Here is a 16881-nt window from a genome sequence, read left to right as displayed (position 1 = left end):
AAGAAACCAATAATTTGAAAATACTGAACAGAAGGATTCTTCATTAGGACTAGAAAGCAGCTGAAAATACTGGCAAGGACTTCTCCCCATAGCTGGATGCCCAGAACCATTCTGTGCATGTACTTGAGTGCAGGGGTAAGAAATTGCAACTTATCCATTGCTTGGACATTTAAATAAAGCTATAAAAGCTGAGAAGTTGACCTGCCATTTCATGTGTCTGCTTTTGAAGTGAAAGTGCTCTGTTTATGCAGAACACTTATTCTGTTTACTCTGTGCCCTCAAAACAACAGACAGACTCACAATCTGTGAAAACCGTGGACTGAATGAGGAGAAACTGAGTAGTAACTGACTTTTTTCTTGCCTCAGGCCACACTCCTGCACAAGGCAATTACTAAAGGATTATTAAACAGAAGCAGGCACAGACAGTTTTATTTCCTGTCATCTCTACTCTTGTCTTAACATGCCTTAAGTTTCACAACAGCCCAAATAAGAAAACCGGGTCATGCTCAGGAGGAGTCATATTTGAGAACATATTCATCACTAGATGTGGGGGGCTGACCTTGGCTGGGTGCCAGGTGCCCACCAAGCCACTCCATGCTTCCCCTTCCCACAGGGACAGGCGAGATAAAATAAGACACAAAAGAACTTGCAGGTTAAGATAAAGCCGTTTACTAAAACAAAAGCAAAAGTTTGTGTGTGCATAAACAAAATTAAAAAAAGAGAAATTTTATTCTGTACTTCCCATGAGCGGGCAATGCCCAGCCATTCCTGGGAAGCAGGGCTTCAGCATGGAAGTGATTGCTTGGGAAGGCAAACACTATAAAACTGAATGCAACACCTTCCTCCTCCTTTTCTTATCTTTGATATCCCAGCTGATGTCCCTTTGGTCAATTTGTGCCAGCTGGCTTGGCTGTGTCCCCTGCCAGGACCTTGCCCACCCCCAGCCTGCTCAGGGCAGGTGGGATGATGGAGGAGACAGGGCTGCTGCTGGGCTGCACCAAAACACTGCTGGGCTCTCAGCAGTGCAAAGCACAGCTCTGTGAGGGCTGCTGGGGGCAATGAACCCCAGCTCACACACCCGGTACACCAGAGTAATAACCTTTCACACTCATTTCAGATAGTCCTGTTCAAATGCATTACTTTGCCCTGAATGCATATATTTGAAACAACAGAATGTGAACACCAAGGCAAAACTACCAAAGAGGAATACCCAGGAAAATATCAGTATCTCCTTATTAGGCTTAGGTTATTATTAATATTGAATATAGAAGCACTCCTCGTTTTTAGGAATCAAAGTACTATTATAGTAGTTATAAATAACTACTATAATTAGTTACTTTAAAATTACAGAGTTCTTGGGAAAAAAAAGGTTGCTATATATTTCTGTATATGATATTATTGATCTGTACAGATAAAGAATCCTTATTTGAATACTACAAATTATTTCACCATATAAAACAAATAGTAGAAAAGACCATAAAGCTTTTAGCTTACAGAAATGTAACTATAACATGTACATTTCTCATATTCTTACTGGAGGGCTGCAATTCATTGGAAAGTTGGGAGATTCATGTTCTTCTTCCTTCCATAGAGAACATCTAGATTTCATTACCAAACTCCTGCTTGCTGATGCTCACTTACCACTACGCTCAAAAAACATGAAGTCCTAAGGGGACAAAAAAAAGGCAAACCAAACAAATAATTACAATTCTTAAACGTGGTTCTTAGTTCCGAGATCCCCTGGCTGCATTGCACCTGATGTATACCTTCCTCTAAAAACCTGAATGAGTGAGAAGAAGGTGGAAGCACATTTGCCATGCCCTCACCACCTGGGTCTCTCAGAATGGGACATCCACAGAGACAGAAAGATAGTGAAAGATCAATAGGGGAACTTTTAATTTATCACTAGCCAAAGCTATGCTTCCTTTACTCGGGATTTCTGCCCTGATTTTGTTCAACCTGACTTATTCCCTCTCATTTTACCTGGAGCCCATCACAATAATGGCTATCTTGAGTTTACTGGTGGGGGCTCCATTTCTGTGCCCGAAAGCCCAGGTTGCTCCCACCTGCTAATGCTGCACTTAATGCACTTGGTAGCACAGGAACACACACAGCTAAACAAAACCCTGTTCTTGCTCAGGGCTCTCAGAGGTTGGAGGGACCTTTCCAAACTCAAGGTGCTTCACATGCCCCTTTCCTGCCCCTCAGCAGCCCAGCCAGCACAGAAGCAGTGCATGTTCTGAAATGGTGCCTTGATGCAGAATTGTACTGTTAGCTGCAAACTGGAGCATGTTCCACCCTTTTTTCAAAGAGGACAGTGAGCTGCACTGCATTATTGACTGTTGCTGAGAAGTGCTCTGACAAGTTCACGAGCTTAGCCTGCACACTAGTCGCTCCATTTGGAAATTACTGCTCTGAGAGCATTAATCCTGCTCAGTTCAGTGTTTCACGTGCTTCCAAAGAGGGTTGGGAGCCAGTGGCTGCAGCATTCAGCTGTCCACCAGCCCAGCAGGCTGCTCGGGCTTTGGATGGGTCTCTTGGCTATTGCTAATCTGTATTTTTCTGGTTTCACCACCCATAAATTTGCTTTCCTCTGCTAATGAGTCTGTAAGAAGTCTTCCCTTTCCCTTTTTTCAGTCCCACCAAATATGAAACTCTTATTAAATACAACTAGCTCTGCATGTAGTCTAGAATAAGCTTATTGTCTAAAATAATTCTGTGTTTCCTTTTGTGGTCAGCTTTACACACAGAAGTTCACAAGCTGTCACCCACTTGAAGGAGCTCAAAATTAACTCCTTTACCATTACAATTTAAACATGGAGATGAAAAAGTTAATGTTCATGTATTAGTGAATAACTTACGATCAGGAAGCAAGCACCAATCATGACAGCTTTCATTTTCACATCAAGGTCCATTGGGAATGAGATTCCAAAGTTATCTGAATCTGTAAACATCTCCCGCACAAGACCAGTCCACTGCTTAGAAATCCTCCCAACAGGACAAGTCTCATCCAGAGACTTCACCTATAGTTTAATATAAAATTTTAAAAAGCATCATCAAACCTGTCATTCATAATATTCCCAAATCCATTTTGGAATAGATCCATTTAAAAGCTTCAGACTGTTATTTTAATTAATACAGTTATTGAGTGCAAGGGTTTGTACCAAAAGGCAATCAGACTATCAAAAAGTTGGTCTAAAGTATTAGAGGCATGAACTTGATTCTGAATCTGACAGGGAAGTTAATTCCTTGATGGTGCTGGGGTACACACTCTGCTGGAAGTGGTGTCTTTTAGCCAAGACAGTGAATTAGTTTCTCCTGTCATGCATCAGAAACCACCCAAGTGAAAATTAAACAAATTACATTCTTCTGTTCAAAAGCAAAGGTTAGCCCTCTGGCAACATTACGTTTTCTAAAGATAGAGCCAGTCTTCTAGGTCATGTGAAAGATTAGTTTCCAAAATATAATTATAGAAATTTGCTGTAGTAACTATTTGCAACATAATTTTAAACATTAAATTGTAGCCTTATATCTTAATGTGCACAAAAATAATGTTGCTTTAAACAATATTATTTTAAAAGGAAAGTTGTAACTCTTCATTCAACTCTATATTTCAAGTCTAAATTATTTTAACTTACTAATTCATTGAATGATTATTAGATGATTAAATAAGTGGTTGAAGGAAGTCATTTTAAGAAACACCTGATACAGCTTACTATATTTTTCTTAGAGCCTGACATAACAGATTCAAAATTATTTTGCTGCTAAATATATCAATTAAGTAATTTGTGTGCAGCCACAGGGAATTCTCAGTGATCATTGATGAGTGGCTTTAACATGTAACTTCTAGAAGTTTTTCTGGTTTATCTAGAGTAATTTAAGTATCTAGAGAAGTAATTTGATTATACCAGCATTAAAAGATGATGTAGAACTTAATATATACTACAGTTCAATTGGTAGGTAGTGAATTGAGCAACAAACTAATACCAAACTACTATCTGAAAACAGGTACGTGCAAACAATTTTTACATTGCATACCTCAAAATGAATGTCCTCACAACACCGGCACACAACACATGGGCCAGTAATTTTCAGAATATCCTTTCTTTTCTCATCTTGAATGGTAAACTTTGGCAGGCAGACATGCCAGTTCTGGACAACATAACCAACTGTTGTTCCTGGAGGCGCCTGGACTTCCAGCTTCACAGGGAAGAGAAAATCTCCAGGTGAATGATCATGCTTTCCTTTGCTAGTGAGACAAAACCCACACCAGCACACAAATGAAAAACAACCTATTTTTCCTCAACAATCTGGCCTTACAAAGCATTTTGCTGTGAGTGTTTTCAGAAGACCACTCAGAGTGCAGACCTCTTATTCAGCTTTTGCCTTCAAGAAAACAGTAAGAGACTACTCAGGCTTTGGAGCACACAAGCTATGCATCTACAATATAAAGACCAAAGTCCAGTGAAAGAAAGGCAGTGAATATCCCAAAAGCATTCCGTGAAGGCATTACAGGGTGCAGCTACTATAAATGCCTCAGAGGAGCTCTGAGTAGGCTTGGATTTAGAGTTTCAGAAGTTGTATCATTCCAGAATTATGTTAATATTTAAAAAACCTCATACTCTTCTATGTTGAATGCCATTATAGCTTTCAGAGCTGTAAGATGAAAACTGTAGCTGTTATTCTATGAAAGCTGTTGCCTTACTCTTCCATTCCAAGTCCATCCCCAGTGCAGATTTCAGCACCAGCCACAAGTTCCCCGCCATGCTGCTCAATCAGATTTTTCATTACCACAATCAGAACCGCCCAGTGAGTCCAAGAAGCACTTCCTTCCTCCCAGACCAAGAACCCCACGCACAAATCCCACACGTCTCTCTTCCCACACCATGCTGGTGAACACTGGCTCATTTCACCTCACCTTGTGATTGGAGACAAGGCCACCTTAGAGCTGTGGCGGCAGAAGGCAGGGAGGGAGAGCAGGACTCACCTCCTGCAGGCAGCAGGGGCAGCAGCAGTCGCTGCAGCGGAGGGGCCTCTGCAGCGTTATCACCTCGCGGCCCAGGTTGTCGATGATCCTCATGGTGAAGGGCCGTGAGGGCCCGCAGCAGTTCCTGGTCAGGCAGTCAGTGTCCTCTGCTGCAAAGTACACCCTCTGTCCCAGCGCGTTCTTCAGCTCGTACTTGTTGTTTTCTTCAAAGCCAGTCACAACTGAAAAATGGGAAGAAACACGCTAAGTTCCTAAGAGTGTCTAGTGAGAAAATCCCCGCTCTTTGGGAAGGCAAAGCCCCTCTCAAAGTCTGTCAGAAGCATCTCCTGGCAAAGGGAAATGATGGGAAGGACCCTCAAGCAGTGAAGCCTGATGGAGAAGCTCAAAGGAAAAACCCACCATGAGCAAGGACATGTGGAAAGAAACTGAAATTCCCATCTGTCCCCAGTTCCCCCCTGGCCACAGGCACCAGAATAAGCACCACCATTACCAGAAATCCAACAGGGAAGGTTCTGAGGGGAGAATTGAGTGGATAAGAGTAAAAGAGAGTTGTGAATTTGGGGGTGAAGCCAGAAAAGGGCACAAATATGTTCAGAATAAGAAAGCCACAAAAAACCCTCTCAGTCAAGATTTACAGCAAAACATATCAAAAGCAACAAGAGGCAGGACAGAAATTTTAATTAATTTCTATAACAAATGAGAGCACTCTTAAAAGTTTTAGAAAGAACCATAAAGAAAAATGCAGCAGCAGCATTAGGGGTTATCTGGGATGTATGGTCCATTTTATTCCTTCTATTTGAAAGACACTGATAATACAACTTGGATATTTTTAAAGCACAGACTGAGGAGAGAAGAAGAAAACCATTCAGTTTGCTAAAACTTCAGGATTGCCTGTAAAAGGGATCAAAGCCAAATGCCAATCAATGAATTAGGTGGGATATGACAGGAGAGAAAACAAGATCTTTAAGTAAGGAAGAGAGAAGAGTAGACATCATTAACAAGCAATACTGGAAATGTGTGACTTCATCTATAACTAGCTATATATCAATTATAGCATTTATAACCAAGATTATTCAGTTGCATTGCTGTGTATCTTTTGAGATATGGAACCTGCTGAAAACCTTCTTCCCTCCTATTTTTCCTTCCTCTCCTCCACTTCTTCAGGACTTCTGCAGGAATTGAGACAGGTAATACAAGAAAAACAAAGGTGGTAATAACCTTAAAAACAGTGTCAAAAAAAGCCTAAACTTCACTGTTCTTGAGATTATTAGATTTAAATACTTTGTACTTACTTTCAAGAATTTCAAGTTGCTGATGAATTAGTATCTGGTCAATCTGCTCATGGTTGAAAAATTAAACAGAATAAACAGTTAACAAGTTGCAATTAAGAAAAACTGTAGTTTTAAGAACCACTAAGGTTTCTTTTTAGAATGAAAATGTATCGATCAATACATAGTGTAGAGGCAGATTATCTCCCAGTTAAGCTATGGAATAGCTTGCTCACCTCCTTGGCCTCTCCTCTGCCAGGTTAGCAGAAGAGTGTTCCATGGCACTGGAGCTGATGGGGGAGCTGAACCCAAACTGGTCTGGTGACAAGCACACAGGGCTAACACACCTGTGCTCCTTCCAGGACTCAGAGCCTGAGAGAGCTCTGACATCATGTTCCAGAGACTCCACACAGACAAAACCATGAAATGGGGGTATTTTGGAGTAGAAGCCCAGCTACTGCTCAGCTCTATGGAAAATTCAGGGGGAAATCAGCCTCTCCTCACCAGTGCTTTTTTTATTTTGCCTTTTTTTTTTTTTTAGCTTTGCAGAACTGGTAACAATACATCAGCATTAATCTTTCCAGTGCTGAGATGAACGGTGTGTTACAGCACAAAGACATATTCAGTAATGAGGAAACAATTATTATTTTGCTATTAGCATTCTCTATGCTGTGAAGTCTGACTGACAGCTCTACTAACAATATTAAGAGGTGTGAAGAAAGTATCATATGGAAAATTAAGTGCTTCTAATGTGCGAGAGTTGCCCATATTATAGGTATTTATATGCACCTTTCCAAAGGACATTACATCTCACAAAGAGTAACTTCAGAAATGGGAAGGATGTATGACAGCCCCCTGTCTCTCATCCTTTAGCACCCTACTTGGCAGGAAGGTACTCCATGAAGAAGTGCTACATCTCCAACAGGTACTTCTGCATTCAGACAATACAAAAGGCCTCATTTAGCAGCCCACAAGCAGCAACCCATGCCACTGCAACATAGCCAGATGCTTTATTTAGCTATTTCATGGATGCAGGCTGCTTCCCAGAGCAGAATGCCTCATCTCTGAGGAAGGAGGAAGGGTGCAGGTACCTGTGTGAGGTACTCCAGTCCAGGAGGGCAGTTGGGAATAGAAGGAGGGATAGGCATCCAGATTGTCCCATCCATGGTGGGCTGGCTCTGGATAGGTGGAGCAGCAAATCCTCCTGGGAACCCCATGGGCTGTGCCTGGAATCCATAGTTCCCTGTGACATTTGGCATGGTAGGAGAGACACGGTTATGAAAGTCTGGTTATCAGTAAGAACCTGCTGCACACTAACTTCAATCAGTAACACCTGGCAAACCTCCCTAGCAAACTCCCCAGAATGACCACTGAGGAACACCTGACATTTTTAACTCTTATCACTGTTGGTACTGCTCAGCACATACTAATGTGTAGAACCACAAAGGAAAGAAATTACTTTTCAGCAAAACAGAAGTTAAAAGAAACTCTATAGAATTAATAGCAGAAAAGCAAATTGGAGATGATCACCCTTTTACAGCCCCATATTCCCCATGCTTATTTCCTAATGGTCTCACAGCTCTGTAACCAAGCCACCCACCTTGGTAGGTCCCAGGGACCTGCTGAGGGGAGCCATAGGGCATTCCAGGTGCTGTGGCAGGTGGAGGTCCTGGAAAAATGAAAATATGAAAAATGAAAATATGGATCATTTCCTCCTGCCCTGGGTGAAACATCCCCAGCACTGACTCCTTTTCCAGAGCACACATAGAACAAAATCTAGGCAGCTGTTTTCTGTATAGCAGAAATACACATCAAGATCATATTTATGAGCAATGCATGCATCAACAAAACTTAGTGGAGTTCTGGTCCTTAAAGCACAGAAAAAAGACAGGTATGGCACAGGATGTCATCAAGATGTCACAGAATCACAAAATTGTTTAGCTTGGAAGGATCCCCTGAGATCAACTAATCCAAGCCCTGCTCAAGCAGGGTCAGTTCACTCTGCCCGGAGCAAAGATGCTTTTGTTCATTGACATTTAGGAAGAGGCTTGATTTCAAAGCATTGCCAGGAAATGACAGGCTGCCTTCCAGTACAGAACATAGCAGTGAGCCACTCCCCTCTGTGTAAAACCTTTTCTCCCAGCTTCTTCAAGTTCAGACTATACTAATGCCCCACCAGCAGATGGAGAGTGTTATGGATTTAAAAACATTTACCAGCTTGGGTTTGTAAGTACAAATAACTTGGATTTCAAGATTACTAAATTATTTATTATTTTTACTTAACTTCAGAAATCAAGACCTGAAAATGTAAGCTCTACATTTTGTAAAGTATTCCATTTTAAAATGTAAATAATTTCAGGTTAAAACATTCATACATATTTCATATAATTAGAAGGTAAGCTAATAGCTAAGCTAATATTGCTTGAATGTGCTGTCTTTGATGTTAGCAAAAGTTGACATTTTGGTTATATTTTACTCACCTTGCATTGTCGTAGATCTGCTTATAGTTCTGCAAAAGAACATTTTTGTCTCATGATTTTTTAAATATTTAATTTCACACAAGAGCTATTCAGAGTTCTATATTATTGATATTTGCCTTTCTCAATTGTCTGCAAAAGAACATTTTTGTCTCATGATTTTTTAAATATATAATTTCACACAAGAGCTATTCAGTCCTCTATTATTGATAAAACATATCTGCCTTTCTCAATCGTATGGGAAAGCGAAATTACAAATACAAGCAAAAATCAACTTAAATATCTCAGCTTCCTTCTAGGCTATGTCTCAACTACTACTCAAGTCTGACTTTTCTATGCCCACAGTGATGCTTTGAGTATCCTGAAATCATCCCCAACTCAGAAAAGCATTGGGATGTGCAAGACTCCACTGTGCAGCCATTCAGAAATATCCTGTATTTCATATTAACAATTTACTGCAGTAATTTAAGGGCAGCTGGTTCAGTGTATTGATGTTGACCACAAAACCTGCTCAGGTAAACCCTGGAGCAGCCATGCTTCCAACTACTCTGTTCTTTAAGCTATTCCATTTCTCTAGTGGTACTACTAAATAACATATATCGAGGACTTGCCTTCACAGGATAACAAAGTGTGGTTACCAAGAGGAATAAAAAAAAACAAAAACCAATGAAACAACACAGCCCACAGCAAAAAAAAAAACCCAAAAAAACAAAAACACACAAAACAATCTAACCCAAAACAAAACAAAATAAAACTACACACAAAAAACCCCACTTACTGATACCAGCTTAAACCTTGAGAGTTATCTCTTTCTCTGGGGTAATGAATGAAGCAAGACAACAGCAGCAACTGCTATTACAGACAGATCCAAGACAGTAGGAAATCCAAACATGTAACTCTAAAAAATAATGGAAAGATTTAAAATTTAAAAAAAAAAAATTAGTTCTTCTCTAAAAATAATCCAATTCAAGTTAAACCATGAATATAATTTGTCTGTCATGATTCTTCTAATTACTTCATTTCAATGAAGACGGTTGGTCAAAGCTGGGAATTGAAACTGAAAGCAATTTCTTCCTGTTTTTCACTCCCTAAGTAAAAGCAGATTTCACAGGGCAATGACTGATGCTTCTGGAATGTCATGCAGATTCAGTTGCTCTTAAACCATCCCTTTTTAATACACTTTTTCTTCTACTTTACTAACTCCTCTTTACTAACAAAACCACCATCCTGTTACACACACTTTAATTGGGTTCTGGTCATAGAGTAGATTAGAATGTAGTCACTGTATGAATGTAAGAATATCACAAATTATAGAATAAAACTAGAAAAGATCAGTTTATGCTGTGAGATGTTCCAGCTACATGAACTTCAATGAAATACTGAGAATTACAACTAAACTCCCTGGTAAAGGGAGAGTAGAGACATAATCACATGATTTATTTAAAAGAAAGGCTTTGTAGTCTTCCAGAATCTTTCATTGTCCCTACAACCACACACATGGGCCACTTTACAATCTAGGATTTAGAAAAGGTCAATATGCTCTGTAGTAGGAAGCAATAAAGATTTTACAAAGCTCAGCCCTCATTTTATCCCTAGATCCTTTTTTATGAATGTCCACGTTTCTTTTCAGTCACTTTCTCATTTTCAGAACTACATAAACCAGCTACATGTCCCTTAGCCTCATGCATGTCACTAGATATGCTGCAAGTAATTCAGACATGTCATAATTATGTTAACTATAGGGCTTCTGCTCTTTATCAGAAAAACAGAATACTAGTATGACAAGTAGTTTCATTTTTTCTCCACTCACTAAAATATTGCAAAGAGCACATTAATGTAATGAAAGCTCACAAGCACAAACATGCTTAATTGTATAACAAGCCACATCCTTTCCAAGATTTCTAAGAAGCTGTAATATTAAAAAATAGGAAGCTGAATAGCCAGGAGGCATGCAGTAGTTTTCTTTTTGAGGCTATTTTTTTTTTTAAGTTACATTATATTAAACTGTTCAGCCCCTGGATTTGAACCCTTATCACTGGAGAAACAGCATGCTTAAAAATCATTGGTCTAATTCAAGGAGTTGCTTTGTCCAGTGTTAACAAAATGTTATTCAGAGAAGGAATTAATCTCTTTTTTTGTTCTGATGGAGCAGGATAGGTCTCTCTAAGGGGAGAGGGTTTCTCCCAGAGCTGGCAGTGCCAGCCCCGGCAGCCGCAGCCGCTCACCGCCCGGGCTCAGCCGCGCTGCTCCGAGCGCGCATCGCCGGGCACAGCAGCGGGACCAGCCCGGGCAGCAGCACCTGCCCTTAACGCAGCCCTTGCGAGCCAGATCCTCTTCTAAAGGATCCGTTCTAACCCAGCCCGCACTGCCCAGCCGGACGAACGCGGCTCCCCCCCGCCAGGGCCCTGCCCCAGCCCCGCGGATCCCCTGAGGAAAGCCCCGGGATACCTGACGGGAGCGCCTGCTGGGAGCCCCGCTCGGTGAGGGCGCTCCGCGGTGCCGTGTCCCGCTGTCCCGCTGTCCCGTGTCCCGCTGTCCCGCCGTGCCCGTCCCGTGCCGCCCGGGAACTCCCAGCGCTGCGGGGCGGGGAGCGAGGGCAGGGCTGGGCTCCGGGCAGGAAACTGCTGCCATCCCTGCCGAGAAACGCCGCTATCCCAACAGCTTCGCTGCTCGTGACATTCGCTTGTTCCATTTCTATCAGCAGCAATGCCGATTCAGTCCTCTTAAAATGAATTAATTATTAATTAACTTAATTTCTGCCTTTTAGTCAGGTTGCATACAGGTGATAACGCCAAGATCTATGTCCTCCCTGAAAGCAGAACAAATGTATTTGGAACAATTTCACCTTGCTTATAAGGCCGGACCTCAGGAGGAAAAATGTATTTATGTGCACTTCATAGTTACAGGAAGAAGAACATACAATACTGAATTGTTTGGGAAACAAGGGACTTGGAGAAAGTTGGCTCACGCCCTGATTAACAGCTCTGATGAACAGATCTTCTGCATCCTCTTGTGTACATTCATGTACGTCAGATTGGAGCTGCTGGTGTCCACATATGCCAAGGGAAAGTTTCTTCAAAGAAACCTGTATTTTATGTAAACCACATAAATCTGATCACAGTAATAGGTGCATGCATAAAACCCAAGACTGGGGATTCAATAAGTGCAGGTCACCTTCTACATCCTCGGTAGTCTTTGTCTTCTACCTCCCAAAATACGGTCTCCATTTCAATATTGAACTTTTTCCATTAAAAATATCAAACCAAAAAAAACCCCACCAAACTATTGTTCTAGCCCTGCACTGGATTTCACCTAAACACCAAATTTGACAGGGATTTGGGGATTTTATTTTGCTTGTTTCCTCAGGTACAGAAGAATCTAATCTAAAGCTGACTAGCATTTTCCCACACATCTGCACTGAGTCCACTAAGAGGATTAATAGCAGACACCAAGAAATAGGTTTTTAACATCTCTTAAGAAACAGGTATAGAATTATTTTGACATGGTTGGGAAATTAGAAATACATGGTATCTTTTGATACTACCCTTCTTTTTTACAGAAATATAGCATAGTTATATTTAGCTTGGTTCAGATTTATACACTGAAATTCAAATTGTATTGCCATGCAAACATGACTTTTTGACATAGAGATGAACTCTACTTCTTAGATGATTATATCATTGTCCTATCAGAGAGAACAAATCTAGCAGCAAATCTCTTCCTTTCACATGTCTGTAAGTAGGGAAAACCTTATTCACCTGCAGTGACAGAAAAAAAGATGCCATGATTTACAAAATACAAAGTAATTTATCAGTCTTTCCCAGATCAAATATTGTCTTTTTTTAATCTAACTAGGATCATTGATGTAACTGAGAGTCAGTGTTTTTCTGTTAGATCAGGGGGTTGATATGGTCAGTACCTTTTAATTTTGTCCAGTGTGCAGATTTAATCAGCAGGAGAATGCCTAGAACATTAAGAAAGAAAGTTGCAATTGTTTCAGGAGAAATAAGAAAATGACCATGCTCCTAGTAATTTAGTCTTTTAGGTTTAAGCATGGTTACCTGAAAAGAAATATTCTTTGTAGGTTCTTGACCCCGATTTCTAGGATTTCTATGTCGCTTATGGTCTGGATATTTCTACTGCTTTAAATTCTGATGCTCCTGATGTTGGGACTCATCTGATCCTCTGGTGCCCAACACCAGAAGTGGGACCAGTTCCTCCACCTGCTTCTCATGCAGAGGTCTCCAGTAACCTGGAGTTGGGTTGATGAAAGCAGCTCTCATCCTTCTTGCTAACATCCCCTAAGCAGCTCTCAGTGCTCAGGCAGGACATCTGTGTGGGGGGACACAGGAGGAAGTTCACTCAGGGCTCTATATGAGAGCAAACCACCTTTGTGCAGCTCAAACTCTGTTTCACCTCATTTAACCTCAGGCATGGCATTGTTTGCATTGCTAAAGGAAATAAAAGTGGTTACCATGGGGCTTGCCTTCCATGCCTGTGGACACAATCCCACAGAAAACTCCCTTCTCCGGTGTTTATAATCTGGAAAGCAAACCTGGAACAGCAACAGACATGGGAAATGAAGAGGAAGATAAGCTGAGAGTAGTTGTCTTTATAGAAAAGACACAGGATGTGAGGTTTGAGGCACAAAATTGAGTGGGCTACCAGGAAATAAATTAAAAGAAAGAACAAAAGAAAAACAAGGAATAGAGGGGAAAGAAAGAGGGGACAAAGAAAAAGAAAGAAGAAAACAAGATTCCTCTCAGTGGCAAGCCAGGAAAAGCTCCTGAGCTGCACTGGCTGGAGCACCAGCCTTGGGGTGCAATTTCTTTTTTCTGCTGTTTGCCATCCTTCTCTTGTGCGCATTTTGGGAAAACCTTTAATTGTAACAAACAGTGATAAGTCCTTTATCTTCAGCTTACAGTGCTTAGGCCTGTACTCATGTGTGCAAGTGGTTATCTTAGCTTTGGAAACTGTGGGCCTCAGCAACACTGCTGGAAGGTGATTTAAACATGCAGAAGAATTGGCAGGAACATTTAGCACATCTGTGTGAGTTTGGGGAGATGTAATGAGTCTGAATCAGTTAAATAGATTTAAACTCTGTTCTCTAGCTGTGGTGTGGGGGTTAGGCAGAGAGATCTCCCTCATGCCTTGTGCTGAAAATAAAAGTGATTCAACTTTCTGAGACTGAGATTACAGCATTAGTTTTATTCCTGACTTTTGATGACAAAGTGATAATGACCTGATACAATTTTCACAATATTTAGAACTTGCTTGGACAGTTTAGATTTTAAAAGACTGCCTCCCACCTAACTATTCATATTTAAGGAACCTTCTCCAGAATCAGTAAGTTATTTTCCTTCTTTCCATTTATAGTACATGTTACATCCAAACTAGTAGTGGTTTTGAAAGCAGGTAGGCAAATAACGTAATGCTTCAATAGGCAAAATCTACATTTTGATACAGCATGATGAGTCTAGCATGAGCACACCACCAGTGTAGCAGACATGATCTACATGAAGTAAAAGGCAGTTTAAACCCAAGCATTTTAAGAAGAACATAAATTTAGGTAGGCAAATAACGTAATGCTTCAATAGGCCAAATCTACATTTTGATACAGCATGATGAGTCTAGCACGAGCACACCACCATTGTGGCAGACATGATGTACACAAGTAAAAGGAAGTTTAAATCCAAGCATTTTAAGAAGAACATAAATTGCTATTCTTGGTATTACTATCACTATTTCTTTGATATGGAACGGAAATGGATTCAATCCTGCTAACATTTGACAGGCATCTGACATCCCCTGAATCTCAGCGTAGTTCTCCTTTTGTCTTGGTAGAAAGGCCTTCACTAATTTAATAGAATATGCATTCATGATGCCAGAAGAATCATCTCTGTATTAAAGATTTCTAATAGTGAAATTGTAAACAGGCCTGTTCACTTATTTGATTTCATTCAACAATGTCAAGTCAGTCATCAAGCCTGCAGTCCAACAAATGAGGGTTAGGTTTTCCTTGAGAGGGAAACTGGGTGAAAATGGGTTTAGTGTTGTAATGTCTTAGTGAATTCAGCATCCAGATAACATCAGTGGACAGTTATGAGTTCCAAACCACATAAAGTAGCATCCCTTATATTTTTATGTAACCTGGGGAGCAACATGTTCCCCTGTGCTGTCACTAACAATCGTAACAATCACTCACAGAGCAAAAGCAATTCCCGCAGAGAGCTGTCAGCCATCACCATCAGTCCCTCCTCAAGATACTCCAACACAAGGGGAAAACAACAACTGAACAACAATGGAAGCAATACCACACATTTGGTTTTGCTACTAAATGTTTTTGTGCCACAGCAATTTCTTTCTCAGACTGAGAAGGGAGCTAAATAAAGTTTTACTGCTGCCAGTCATGCAAGGTTTTGAATGTCATTGCTCTGGATGAACCAGCATAAGCTGCTTTGCAGTCAGAAAATGGGATATTGGGAGGAAAAGAGCAACTCAACATAAAGAAATAGGCCATTACAGTTTACAGCATGTAGGATTAACTGTGGTACCAACAGTTTAAAATGCAGCTTGTGTAAATCCTGTTTTCTGCTAAAGGGATATTGCTACTGCAAACAGGTACTTACAGGGAACATTTTCCTAGGCATGGTTTTGTTCCTAAAATAATTAAAATAATACCAGCCTAATTAATGAAATACACCAAAAAATCAAGTCAGGACAATCCCATCCTGGGCAGACATCCAGCTCTGTATGTCAAAGCTGGCACTCTGAACTCCCAGGCTGCTCAGTTATCTTTGTGTTTTTTGAGGGAGAAGGGAAGCCAAGTTCGTTCATTTAAGCACTGAAGTTGAATGTTGAATCACAGTGGGCCTTGAACTCTCCCTCCCTCCTTCCCTCCAATGCCTTTTCTCACAAGCACACACCATGTGTGGGTGGATTCACCGATCAAACTGCTCTAGACCAACATTGCTGCACCGCTGTGGATTTGGAATCATAAAAAGCATTTATGGCAGGACATCACAGGCCTTGAACTGACACTCCCCTTTGAAAATGAACATAAAACAAGCCTGTAAGCAGCAGCCCTTTGCCATGGTGCACAGGGTGCCTCTGGCTCGAGGGCAGGAGTGCCCTCTGCTCCCTTTGCCCATCCTCTGGAACCCCTGCTCACCAGTCACACCTCTCTGATCACAGCAAAGGATGTACTGCAGCACCCAGCCCAAGCACTTTTATCAGCATGAGGACAATTGGAGCAATGCTGATACACAGAACCAGGCTGAGCAGAGGATGTTTTTAAAACCAGTGAAGTCCAAGTTAACATGTTTCATAACAGACTCATCTGATAAAAATGTACTGGGTCCTTGAGGCTTCTGTTAATTAAGAAGATAATTAAAAAGTTGTAAATGTAGGACCACTAGATCTGTAAGAGTTTATGAGGTGAATTTACAGCTCAATTAAGAATGAAAATTGAGGAAGCCCAGCACTAGGCACTGCTTCTTACACAGACAGCTGGGGGCTTTCAGGAGGTTTGGAAGCTGGAGAGGAGAAAACATAGGAAAAGGAAAATGTAAAATATTTACATCAGATATAAATCCTGTTCACTATTAAGACTTAGTCACCCATGTCAGGTACTGTAAACTCTTTCCTCACACTGATTACCTGGGATGTGGAATAATCACACATGAAGAAATTGCTCATCAAGGCAGTGGCCCTCATGCTCAAACCAGAGCCATTTCCCAGAAATCCTGAGCACAGCTTTCAGGAGGTTCACATTTAGTCCTATTATTTCCTAAATCAAGTTTGCCAGATTTGTTACTCCCAGCCCAGAAGGTTTTTCTCCCGGGTTGCTGTATCATGAAGCATTATAAATTGTATTTGCCATCCAATCTCTGATTCAATTTTTTAGTGTAATTGAGCTGCTGGCTGTTACTGATCAGGTAGTTACAGATGCCCTCTCCTCCCTTCTCCTCTCCCTTTAACCATGTCTCTGCTGGCAAGGCACCAGCAGCACATCCATGCTGCCTGTGCTGATGGGAGGGAGCTCCTGGCCAGGCTGGCAGGTCCCTTCCAGCTGTGACAGCTGTGCTGTGTGCTGCCAGAGGACACCATGCCATGGACACATGCCAGCAGCCAGCCCTGCCCGGATCTC

The 16881-nt window shown here is 41.2% G+C and overlaps 1 protein-coding gene across 1 annotated transcript; it reads right to left on the bottom strand.

Annotated features, from left to right (window-relative positions):
- Window positions 1-653: 653 nt before the first annotated feature.
- On the bottom strand, window positions 654-11535 carry LOC120508632 (phospholipid scramblase 1-like). Its single transcript, XM_039722420.1, is given in 11 exon segments — window positions 654-1638; window positions 1640-1666; window positions 2862-3023; window positions 4039-4200; window positions 4988-5208; window positions 6280-6322; window positions 7347-7498; window positions 7856-7924; window positions 8736-8764; window positions 9511-9630; window positions 11181-11535. Coding segments are annotated over 9 exon segments (873 nt in total). The 5' UTR covers window positions 8743-8764; window positions 9511-9630; window positions 11181-11535; the 3' UTR covers window positions 654-1608.
- Between the last annotated feature and the right edge of the window lie 5346 nt (window positions 11536-16881).

Source organism: Passer montanus, unplaced genomic scaffold, assembly GCF_014805655.1.
Source record: "Passer montanus isolate IOZ18808 unplaced genomic scaffold, ASM1480565v1 scaffold48, whole genome shotgun sequence".
Classification (NCBI taxonomy): domain Eukaryota; kingdom Metazoa; phylum Chordata; class Aves; order Passeriformes; family Passeridae; genus Passer; species Passer montanus.
This window is presented reverse-complemented; position numbering and strand designations above follow the sequence as displayed.